This window comes from Crotalus tigris, unplaced genomic scaffold (assembly GCF_016545835.1).
Source record: "Crotalus tigris isolate CLP2741 ecotype Arizona unplaced genomic scaffold, ASM1654583v1 scf7180000017604.1628558, whole genome shotgun sequence".
Lineage (NCBI taxonomy): Eukaryota > Metazoa > Chordata > Lepidosauria > Squamata > Viperidae > Crotalus > Crotalus tigris.
Genome location: NW_024096507.1, coordinates 777,501 through 789,849, shown reverse-complemented (window position 1 = coordinate 789,849; position 12,349 = coordinate 777,501). Strand labels below are relative to the sequence as shown.

Genomic DNA, 12,349 nt, shown 5'->3' with positions numbered 1-12,349 from the left:
CTGATAATGTGCCATCAAGTCATTTTGACTCCTACCAATCATGAAGTTATATAATATGATTTATTTTTTTAGAAATTTCCATAAGCCTAAACAGAAATCATCTCTTGCTTTATACTAAATTTGAGTAGATGTATCTCATGGCTAGTTGTTCAGTTTTACAAAATTCAGTCTCTTGCAACACTTTTGGATGAGCAATGCAGTAGAATGACCAGGATCATAGTATCATTACAATACTCACCCTGAGAGCCATTGCTGATCTGGAATAGTCAACTATATCACAACGAAATGTATAGCCTGTAGCCCAGCCAGACATGAGGAACTAGAAGGAGAAGAAAAGGATATAATAATAATAATAATAATAATAATAATAATAATAATAATAGCAACAACAACAACAACGACATTGACAGACTTTATCTACCAAGGCAAATAGGTGGGCGTGGAATGCTACAAGTACATCAGATGGTTGAAAAAGAAAAAATGGCTTTGGAAGAATATCTGAAGAACAATGATGAAGATGCAATGAAATTAGTATATCAGGAAGGCTTACTGACTACTGGAGAGACCAAACTGGCTTACAAGAAAGACTAAATGAAGAACAGAATAGAGGTATGGGAAGACAAAACACTACATGGCCAATACATTAAAAAAATAGCTGGGAAAGCAGATAATAACAAGACCTGGCAATGGCTAAAAGCAGGAAAATTGAAGAAAGAGACCGAGGGACTAATTCTGGCTGCACAAGACCAAGCCTTAAGGACAAATGCATATAAAGTCAAAATTGAGAAGACAGCAACAGACAGTAAGTGCTGCCTATGCAAAGAAGCTGAAAATACAGTGGACCACCTGGTAAGCTGTTGCAAGAAGATTGAACAGACTGACTACAAGCAGCGGCATGACAAAGTAGCAACAATGGTGCATTGGAAGATCTGCAAAAAATATCATTTGCCTGTAAGCAAAAACTGGTGGGATCATAAAATAGAGAAAGTCATAGAAAATGATAAATTAAACTGCTCTGGGACTTCAGAATTCAAACAGACAAGCACCTGAAACATAACACCCCAGACTTAACAATTGTTGATAAGAAAGACAAAAAAATCTGGATAGTGGATGTGGCAGTACCTGGAGACAGCAGAATAGAAGAGAAAGAGCTGGAGAAGATAACAAAATACAAAGACCTACAAATAGAAATAGAAAGACTGTGGCAAAAGCAAGCAATAGAAATAGGCTCCTTGGGTGCAATCCCAAAACAACTGGAGCACCACTTGAACACCATTGGCATTGACAAATTCGCGATTAGTCAATTGCAAAAGGCGGCTTTACTAGGAACTGCTTCCATCCTGCGACGATATCTGTAATGCCATCAAACATCCACATCTGCCTATCCCAGGTCCTGGGTAAGGACTCGATAGGTAGACAAAATGCCAAATCCAGTCTGAACATCTGGCTGACTGTGCGATGATTAATAATAATAATAATAATAATAATAATAATAATAATAATAATAATAATAATAAAGTTGGAAGGGACCTTGGAGGTCATATAGTCCAACCCCCTGCTCAGACAGGAAACCCTATACCATTTCAGACAAATGGCTGTCCAGTCTCTTCTTAAAAACTTCCAGTGTTGGAGCATTCACCGCTTCTGGAGGCAAGTTGTTCCACTGGTTAATTGTTCTAACTGTCAGGAAGTTTCTCCTTAGTTCTAGGTTGCTTCTCTCTTCAGTTAGTTTCCACCCGTTGCTTCTTGTCCTGCCTTTAGGTGCTTTGGAAAATAGCTTGACTCCCTCTTCTTTGTGGCAGCCCCTGAGATATTGGAACACTGCTATCATGTCCCCCCTCATCCTTCTCTTCATTAAACTAGACATACCCAATTCCAGCAGCCGTTCCTTATATGCTTTACCCTCCAGTCCCCTAATCATCTTTGTTGCTCTTCTCTGTACTCTTTCTAGAATCTCAACATCTTTTTTACATCGTGTTGACCAAAACTGGATGATATTTTACAAAACATTGAATTGCATAAATAATTACAGTAAGGAGGACCCACACCATACACACCATTCCTGAATACTACATAGCCCCAAGGAAATGCTTTTTATATCGAGATTTACTAAGCTCTAAATGGCTTAGTGTGACATGTATACTCAGCCTGAATTGCTGAGTGTACTGCTTAAATGTATACAAGCAGGCTGACTTTCTTACAAACAATGCCTTCAAAATGTGTAGAATTTAATTCTCAAAATTTTCTAGCGAGCACAGCCTTTATAGTGAGCAGGTTGGAGAATTCAGGAGTTATAGTCCAAAGCACTTGGTAGACAACAACTGGTATACTAGGTTCAGTGGGCATGTCCATGGCCTGCCTCTCTCTTTCTTTCTCTTTGCCAAGCAAGTAATGCTGTATCCCAATTTCTAGAAGTATTTGAGCAGAGAACATATTAAATGGCTACACAAACTCAAGTTTGTTTTAAAATAACTATTTATTATCATTTATTACTAAATGTATACTCTGATTAGCCTACCAAGGGACATGTCTATGGAGATTCTCAGTCATCCAGGTCATGGTTGTCCCAAAGGTGCTTTTTCCAATGGATAACTATACTTTGTTTTTCCTTGAAAACCTTTTGCTTCTCATCCAAGAAGGTTCTTCAGTTCTGGACTGAGAAGCTTCTTGGATAAGAAGCGAAATGTCTTCAAGGAAAAATAAAGTACAGTTGTCTTTTGAAAAAGCACCTTTGGAATTACCAGGGGACATATGTATTTTGAAACAAGGAGAATTTTATTTAAGTTATGTCTCATAATATTTTTTCCAAGAGGTTGACCTAGAACATGGGTGTCAAACTGGCCATGTCACATGACGTGCCGCGACATATTACAGCTTTTTTTTCATTGCCGGAGCTGGGGTGGGTGCAGCCTCCGTATGATGTAACCGGCATACGGGCCAGCAGTTTGATACCCCTGACCTAGAATAGCAAAGACCCAAGTTTGCTTACAGTCTTTATGAGCCATGGGTATTCCAGAGTTTGTACAATGTTATCACTTTGATAAAGAGAAATAATTAACTATATGACTGGGTTAGAATCCCATAAATTGCATTAAATTGTATTTTTATTCAGGTAGAAATTAAATCAAATTTCTTTTTGTCCCATCCCTCACTTTTTGGAATAGTCCCCAGTGTGTTACACCCAAAGCTATCTACAACAACAGTTATACGACTGTGATAGAAGAAAGAGTAGGCAATACTCATTTTATAAGTCCTGATTATATTTCAAGGAGGTTGTGCATAGCAATACACACTATACTGGGAAAGTAAAAGGTAGTCTTGGATTTCAAAAGTACTTCTATATACCTAGGTTACATTTCTCTTCACATCATAAAACCATTAATATTTTGAGGAAATCCTTTGTACATTTCTTACTATTAGAACAAATTAGCAATCTTCTACTTACCTCATATGACAAATAAACTGAAAGAGCCACTACACCAAAATTGTAAAAAAACATTATTTGTCTCAAATCAAAAGGCTTTCTGTCCTTCATGAACTTTGGCCCCAGATTAGTGACAAAATATATGTAAGCTGAAATAATAAGTGTTTGTGGAAAAGGTGAAGACATGAGTAGGTAGCCATCAAGTCGTGGATCTGGAAAAGAGATATTAAAAGTATTTTTTAGATTTTGACAAGCATATTCTTAACCTAAATGTTGCCTACCTAAGCTGGGTGTTTATCTATTCAAGAACACATTTTTTTTTATCTTAAGTTTCTTGTTTGCTTCACACATACATTACACAAATGCTTCTCATTTATGCCAAATCTAAAATCATAACTGGTAACATTAAAATATTTATATGAATCTACAAATTACCTATGTTCATGAGATTTATAAGTAGAAGAAACAGTTGTTAAATATTTTTCCTCTCTCATAAATGTATTCTATTAATTTAGCAATATTTGCTTCCTCCTTTAAGATCTAGGTAAAAGTTCATCTCTGCCTAATCAATAGTTTTCAACACAAAGACTAATTCACAGAGTTCATGGTGTGCTTTGAGCTTGGATGTTTGCTTGCAGACATTTCACTACTCAACTAGATAACATTATCAGCACATTAAGAACTGCATAGTACAACTCTATGCTCCACGTATTCTCTTTTATTGGAAAAACTGATTCATCTATATTGTCAGTGTATGAGGTGTTCTAGCATAGGTAAGTTCTGTTTAATAGATGCTGGGATGAAATTCAAATAAAACATGACTTTTATCTCTCCATTTATATTGTAGTAAATGACAGACTATAAATTTTCACCAGTTGTGGAAAATCTCCTAATAATTTCCTTTCATATAAAAGATGGCCAAGCTAGAGAAAAAGGCATTTAAGAGTAAAAAAGAGCAATACTGGAGATGTTGAAAAAGAGGTCAATGTTTGTCATGGAGGCATGTTGGATGAAAAGGGATAGCTCAATGTTTCCCCAGCTGAGTCTCTAAATATATTAGATTTCAAATCCCAGAATTCCTAGCCAATATGGCTTTAATCTATGGAAGATTAAGCTAAAGAACATCAGGCAGATAGAAATGAAATCATATGGCAAATAGTCATGTTTTCAACTGCTCTGTCACAACTGGTAGGAAATGCTGAATCTTTCCACCATATTAAATTATATGCTGCCCAATATCCAAAGAAATATTTTAAGAAAATATTAACTTAAACAGACTATGGGATATCAAAGTTGCTACAAATTTTACATTCTATTCAAATCCAATACTATTTGTAAACAATACAAATAGTCATAGCAATTATTAAAAAGCCAACATAAATAATAGTCAAGTATTAGAGGGGGGAAAAGGATGACCAGGACAAGGACAAGAAAGTCTTAATCATAGAAACCACTGGAATATTTACTAGTTCCACACATCACACATAATTACTTTATGCTATACATTTTCCTATGCACAATGTTTCTTCCAATAAAGCCTATTAGATTAGAACACTTTGCTCTTTGAAGTTTTATGTTTTAATGACAGAAAGCCTTTGATGCGCAGGAACATTTAGTTCTGATTGTGACTTGAAGCTAGTTCAGGGGAAAAAAATTGCCATGTGTCCTCAATATGGAATTAGCATCTCTATTTTCAGTTCTTTCACAAACTTTATAAGCTACTGAGGGTCACCTGTTACTTCAATCCCCACCTTCCCAAATGCACCAATAGTCATCAGTTCAGTGGCTGATTCATGAAAGAATATGATAATGCATAAGTATTAAAACAATAGCATTGCAATATTTAGTTGATACATGCTTTTAAAAACAATAGCAAGGAATATCAGATTTCAATCATAATCATTATTTTATTTGCTAAAACATGTGAACCCCCATGCTTCCAAAAACAAAACTATTTATATATTTTGGTTATAAAAATTCCCTGTTCCATTGTGTCATCTTTCTCATTTTCTGAATGAATGTTTAGTGGGGGGTATGAGTGGAGACTATTGGAAAATGCCAGATTAGATTCAGCATCTTGATGTGGCTCTTTAAAGGATACTATTGGTAGCTAGTGAGAAATGAGAAAGAAGTCAACACCTTAAGATTGTTGGACATTAGCTATCTTTACAGTAAGCAGAACAAATATTACACTGCCTTATCTTATTCACTGGGAATAACAGTGGGAGCCCTGGTGGCACAGTGGTTAGAATGCAGAATTGCAGGCTGTGTCCATATCCAGGAGGTCGATTCTGACTGGCTCCAGGTTGACTCAGCTTTCCATCCTTCTGAAGTTGGTAAAATAAGAACCCGGATTGCTGACTCTGTAAACCGCCCAGAGAGTGCTATAAAGCAGGGCTTTTCAACCTTTTCACAGATTGTACCACTTTTAGGACATGACAATATTTGAGTACCACGAGTGCTTAGCAAGGTGTCAAAAACTTGATGACTAAAAAAAGGGGGGGAGGATTTTGGGTTTTACTGAGTAGATTCATTTGTTGTTATAGAAATGGCTAGTTTATAATATCATGGAAAAGAAAAAAATTGAGGTTCAATGTTAATGCTTCCTTCTACAGTAACAGAGGAAATCGGAAGTCAATGTCTTTTCTTTCCTTTTCCTTTCACTTTTCCCTCTTTTCCCTCCCCACTGTGTCCTACTATTTGCTTTTGTATTTTTGTATTTTATTCTATAATTTAATAAAACATTACAAACTGTAGGAAAAAAGGAAAAAAGTACCAGTGTTAATTTCTTCAGTGGTTGTTCCTTTGCTGAATCACTTTCCCTTTGCATTGACAAATGTATAATGAATTTATCCATATTTATTAATATGTACCACTAACAACTGGCTGGTCGGCCCTTCTTCCTCTCTCCCTCTCCTCTCCTTCCACAGTGTGGTAAGAATGCACACATACACACCCACTCCCTTCATTTACCTTTAAAGACACAGAAATCAAGTGCAAAGCAAGGAAGGCTCACAAAAGCCTTCCAAAATAAAGAAACATTAAACTCCGGGGTGTGTGTGTGTCTTTAAGCTGCCTCAGACATGTCACAATGTTGCAACCCAAGCTTAAAAGGCTCCGGCAATTGCAAAAAGCAATTAACCTTAAATTAAAATTAACCTGTTTATCTACAAAGAAAACTTGCTAAAAGCCATAGACAAACTCAAGATAAGGGGGTAAAACTAATTACATTTGTTTAAAGGGATTAAACCTACGGAAGCCAACACTTTGGACTCATTGCTAGCCTTTGTGAAACAGACTAAAATATTCCAATAACCAAAGCACACAAACCGAGCCTCTGAATTACAAAACGCTGTAAAAACTGCACAAAAATCCTTATGGTAACCCAATCAAGGTGCCAGCTGATCCAGAACTAAATAAACCAACCTCCTTTCCGACATGCTGGTCTTCCAGCTTTTCATTTCATCAGCACTGATTGCATTCTCCTGGCTGGAGAAAACTAACCAGGGGAACTTTTCTTCCAGCAACAGTTTCTTCTTCTTCACTGTCTCTTTTTCCTCCCTGCCTGCTGAGCTCTCCTTCCATAGTTCCTTCTCCATCCCCTTTCCTGCCAAAACCATTTCCTTTTATATCCTCTCCTCCTCCCTTTTTTTCTCTTCAATTCACCTCCAGCTACGGAAGCGCCAATCAGCTGGAGCCAATTAGCTGGAGCCCTGCAACACTCCTGGGGTTTCTGCTGAGCCCAGACAGTCCTGAAGCTCCAGCTGCCTCTCCCTCAGGCTTGGGTCACTTCAGCTCATTCCCTTTCCCCGTTACACTTGTCTAGGAGGGTTTTGTACCACTTGCCACATGCCAAAGTACCACTTGTGGTACCACCGGTTGAAAAGCTCTGCTATAAAGCACTTTGGGGCTGTATATATAAATCTAAGTGCTATTGCTATTGCTATAACATGCCAGTTAGATCATTTGTATCATCCTTACATTAAGCATTCTTACATGTTCAGCTTAATGCGCAAGCCAATTCTTAACTAGAATCTTTTAAAGATATATGATTTCCACCTCCCTTTTCTCAAAAACAATGTTAAAAGTATATGCTAAAATAGCATCTTCAAAAAAATTACACTATATGCAAATAGACTATATTAAGAATGAAGAAATTTGTGAAGACCCAAATTTAATAATATCTATCAACTACTCTCAGTCTACATGTTTCCATAAAAATATCTTCAAGCATTATTTATGCATAAGTTGTTATGAGCAAGTGTTTAAATTATAATGAAATACATTACACAATTAAGGGAACATTATCAAGAAGAGGACATACCAGCATCTTTAATCCATTCATCATAAATCAGTACAGCCTTCGAAGTCAAATTGTTAAATACCATTTTCACAGAAATACGTAGGATTCCTCCTGAAGGCAAATAGGATACTTTATGTTATGAAATCTGTAAGAAAAAAAGGAGTGGTAGTTTTTTCAGAATTTAGAAAACCAAGTAGGTGATTGTTATGGATTTACAATATTTGCATAATACTGTTTTCTGCTTTAAGCAGTTCATTCCCTATGTAAGTAATGTAGTCACATTATGTTCTGTCCTTATGTACCTAGAAAGACAATTCTAAGATACATTTTCCAGAAATAATCCTTAACTAAAGTGATGGGAACCAAAATGAAGATCAACTTCATGACTGTAACTAAAGCAAAGATCAGTTTGAATATTCAGATAATACTATCAGTGCTACTTAGAAGCACCTGAGGGCAAGACAAGAAGGAATGAATAAACACTAATCAAGGAGAGAAGCAACCTAGAAATAAGGAGAAATTACCTGACAGTTAGAACAATTAATCAGTGAAACAACTTGCCTCCAGAAGTTGTGAATGCTCCAACACTGGAATTTTTAAGAAGAAATTAGACAACCATTTGTCTGAAATGGTATAGGGCAGTGGTGGCGAACCTATGGCACGTGTGCCAGAGGCGGTGCTCAGAGCCCTCTCTGTGGGCACACGCGCCGTGCCCCGGAGATGGCAACTGTCCCTCTTCAACCAGCTGCCCGTAACTCGCCGAGGTCCCACATGGCCAGATGCATCCCAGCACCCATGCGCTTGCTGGCCTGTGTGTGCAGGGTCCAATGGTATCAGGCAGCAGCCACCCAGGCCCCTGCCTCACCTTGCCCTGTGACAATGGCACCCCCACCCTGCCTCACCTTGCCTTGCCTCACCCCACAGGACAAGCCTCCTGATCACCAGCCCACCTGCCAGAGACCCCCTGTATTTCCCCCAACGCTGCCCGGCCCCCACAGGCATCGCTCCCCATGAGCAACATCAAGGTGATCATGCCCACTTTGGCCACACCCACCCAATCTGCCATGACCACCACAGCCACACCCACCCAGTGGCCCATGCCCACCTGGCACCCGGCAATAAATAAGTTGTAGTTTGGGCACTCAGTCTCTAAAAGGTTCACCATCACTGGTATAAGGTTTCCTGCCCGAGCAGGGAATTGGACTAGAAGACCTCCAAGGTCCCTTCCAATTCTGTTATTCTGTTCTGTTCTGCTCAGTTCTGATTCTATTCTAGAATTCTACAGCTGCAATGCACTGAAAGCAGTTTCTACGTTTATCAGATTTGACTTTTCTATTTTCTCTAAAGTTATAAAGAAGTTGGAAAGTGAGGTTATAAAAATTTAAACATTGTTTTTCTTATATTTTGATTTTTTACATTAAACAGAAATGTAAAACAGTATCTCAGAAACATAACTGCGATTAAAATTGAAAGCTCCCATAGTATGTTTATTGACAGTAGGAAATTGATATACTATCTCGATCCTACTTAACTACACAGTCTACAATATATTATATTAAAACAATATTAAATATTATAGTATTAATATGTATTAAAAGACAATAGCAATCACACAATACATAAAATGTGACCAAATTAACACTTTAGTCATATTTATGCACATTTGCAATTTAGCAAATGCTAAGTTTTCATATTGCTTTGATAAGGAACAAGAAGCTTGCTCCTTTCATTCGTAAACCTTTTGAAATATCATACTTTATACCTTTACTTAAACTACCACTATTGGAAAAACAATTCTCCGAGAACTAAAGATTGTGCACTATTTGCCAGCAAGTCGCCCTACTGTCTCAGTCCACATAAGTTGCTATACAATTGCTATTCAATGTACATGCCTTCCTAGTAAGGTAGTGTATGTATTTCATCTCTTTTCATTCACTGTATATTCTATTTCAATCATCTGGCCTTTCAGTGGTTAACAATAACAAAAAAATGCAACAATAACATAATGCTTACTAAAGCATCAATGATAAACTAAAACCAGAACTACTGTAACAAATAATTAAAACTACCAACCCAACTGGCACATGCTTATTTATTATAAGCTCTCCAAAATAGTTGTTTTTCATAATTTCCAGAAAACCCAAAAAAAGGGACAAGATTAATTTCTAAAAGGAATCTTTTTCATAAGAAAGGTACGTCCATAACAAGACAATAGTTGCAAACCTCAGCATGTATCACCAAACAGAAAACATGGAGTAGCAGCTGTTTCTTCTGGGATACTCAAATTGGACTGACTGATTCTAACTGGAGAAAATGGCCTTGCAGCTACCTCAGTGCTAAACCATATTAGGTTGTATGGGTTAAAAGCAGCATTGGAAGCCAAGAAGAAGAAGTGTAAGTGTAAAATATTAAATTTTATTGTAGTAATAAAGATCGTCCAACACTCTAAACCTGACAGTTCTTCTGGCTATTATTATAGGGCCTCATCCAGCCCCACTGGAAACCAGCAATTTAGTGATGCCAACTAAATATGACGTCCCAACTCAATCAAATATCACTAAGTACTTTTCAACCTCCACAAACACCCAATCCACCCAATAATCATATTAACTACTAGTGTATGCAGCTACAGTTCCCTCATTAGTGATTCTTCCCCAGCTTTGAATTCCCTGTCATATTGTATGTGGGTGTGGCTAGCCGGTTCTTCTTTGTTTTTGTAATAATTACTATATTTATTTATTTATTTATTTATAAGACTTATATACCGCTTTAAGTGCAAGCACTCTCTAAGCGGTGTACACCAGTAAGCAATGTGTGTGTGTGTATATATATATATATATATATATATATATATATATATATATATATATATATATTTACATTGCCCCCAACAATCTGTGTCCTCATTTTACCTACCCTGGAAGGATGGAAGGCTGAGTCAACCTTGAGCCGGTGAGATTTGAACCGCTGACCTGCTGAACACAGTCAGCTAAAGTGGCCTGCAGTACTGCACTCTAACTGCTGCACCACCTCGGCTATTTTTATTATTCTATTTTTATTCTGCTGCCTTGATTGTATGCTGCCCAGAGTCAGTTTGGAGCTGCGCTATGCCTAAAATGAATAAATTTTCTCTCTCATCCAAGATAACTATTACAGTTCCATTCACACTTGGAGTTATTGTGATGATAGACCTGCCTGAGGTCATCAGATTCCCTTAACTTAGTTTTCCTGTCTCAAGACCTTTTAAAGCCAGGCTCCTTGACACAACACTGATTCTATGCTCTGTAGCCTGGTCCAAAATTCAACCTTCATTCTTGTGCACTCCAATCATTTTCAAATCTTCAGTAATTTTCCACAAATCTCTACTGTGTCTGTATGCTCAGGAATACATACAAATCAGGTTTCTGCTCTAACTCCTTGATCCAAGTGAAGTTAATGCAGTTTAGAAGGTGTCCAAATCACCAACAATCACCACTTTATTATGGGAGTTATCAAGGCAAGCCCTCCAAAGATCTCTTCTTCAATGGGACATTCTTCTGCAATCTTAGTAAGGTGTTGGGACAACAGTGGTGGACCAAATCTTACAAGGCAGTCTCTCAAAAGCACTCTACAGACCATTATGACTTTATCACCTCAAATCACTTAACTGGCAGAGTTCTCTAGATGAACACCTGTGTCCAGACAATTTTAATATTTAACATCTTACATTTAGCATATAAATGTACTTATACACCTATGCCAGGCAGGTATGAGATTAATATAAACATAGTGGAAATCTTCATTTCCATGAACTGTGACCAATCCTAGCTTCTTCCAGGAGATTTGTCTACTACTCATTGATAAATAAGAATTTAAATCCAGTAGTAGTCTCTGTGAGCCTATTTGGTGTAGTGGCTAAGCCATTAGACTAGAAACTGGAGACTGTGAGTTCCAGACTTGGCTTAGATATGACCTTGGATCATTCTTTCTCTTAGGTTTAGGAGTGGCAATTGGCAAATCATGTTTGAGAAATCTTTCTTGAGAAAGAAAATTGCAGGAGTTTGTCCAGGCAGTTGCCAGGAGTCAACACTGACTAGAAAGCGCACGCGCACACACACACACACACACACACACACACACACACAATCACAAAAGCCACTCTCTGTAGAGAATACTATCACAGTAACTACTGTATACAGTAGTGGTCTATATACAGATAATCACACACAGATTACAGTAAAGCAAAATCTTTTCATTTTATTGTCATTTCATTTTATCATCAGTTTATATAAGAACCATTCTTACCAAGTGTAGGTGAATCTTATCAATTTACAGATGCATCCTTGCCAAGATTACGCTAGATTTCAGATATAAGTTCAGCACAAAATCTTTAGACTGCCTAGTCAGCATCTTGATGTTTATCCACTTTACTTTCAGAAAGTATGTTGGTGAATATATTAAAATCTTAATGAGGGCACATAAAGAAATCCATAACTCCAAAAATGGGGAGCAAATGATTCTTTACAGAATAGCATTGCTTACTGTAAGCAGTATGTTATTATTAGTAACATACTATATATACAATACTTCAGAATGTGTAAAGTATTTTGTTCAAGTTAGAAACTTGTTGTTCAAGTCAGAAA

General features: G+C 37.2%; 1 protein-coding gene across 4 annotated transcripts in view; it reads right to left on the bottom strand.

Moving 5' to 3' along the window:
• ELOVL7 (ELOVL fatty acid elongase 7) overlaps positions 1-12,349 on the bottom strand; it is a 43,346-nt gene that overhangs the window by 12,489 nt on the left and 18,508 nt on the right. For all 4 annotated transcript variants that reach the window (XM_039320200.1, XM_039320203.1, XM_039320211.1 and 1 more), the window contains exons 2-4: positions 7,749-7,872; positions 3,446-3,636; positions 239-319 (exon numbers count right to left, since the gene is read on the bottom strand). In XM_039320200.1, coding sequence (XP_039176134.1) covers positions 239-319; positions 3,446-3,636; positions 7,749-7,812 — 336 coding nt within the window. In that variant the 5' untranslated portion in view covers positions 7,813-7,872. The remainder of the gene's footprint in view (positions 1-238; positions 320-3,445; positions 3,637-7,748; positions 7,873-12,349) is intronic.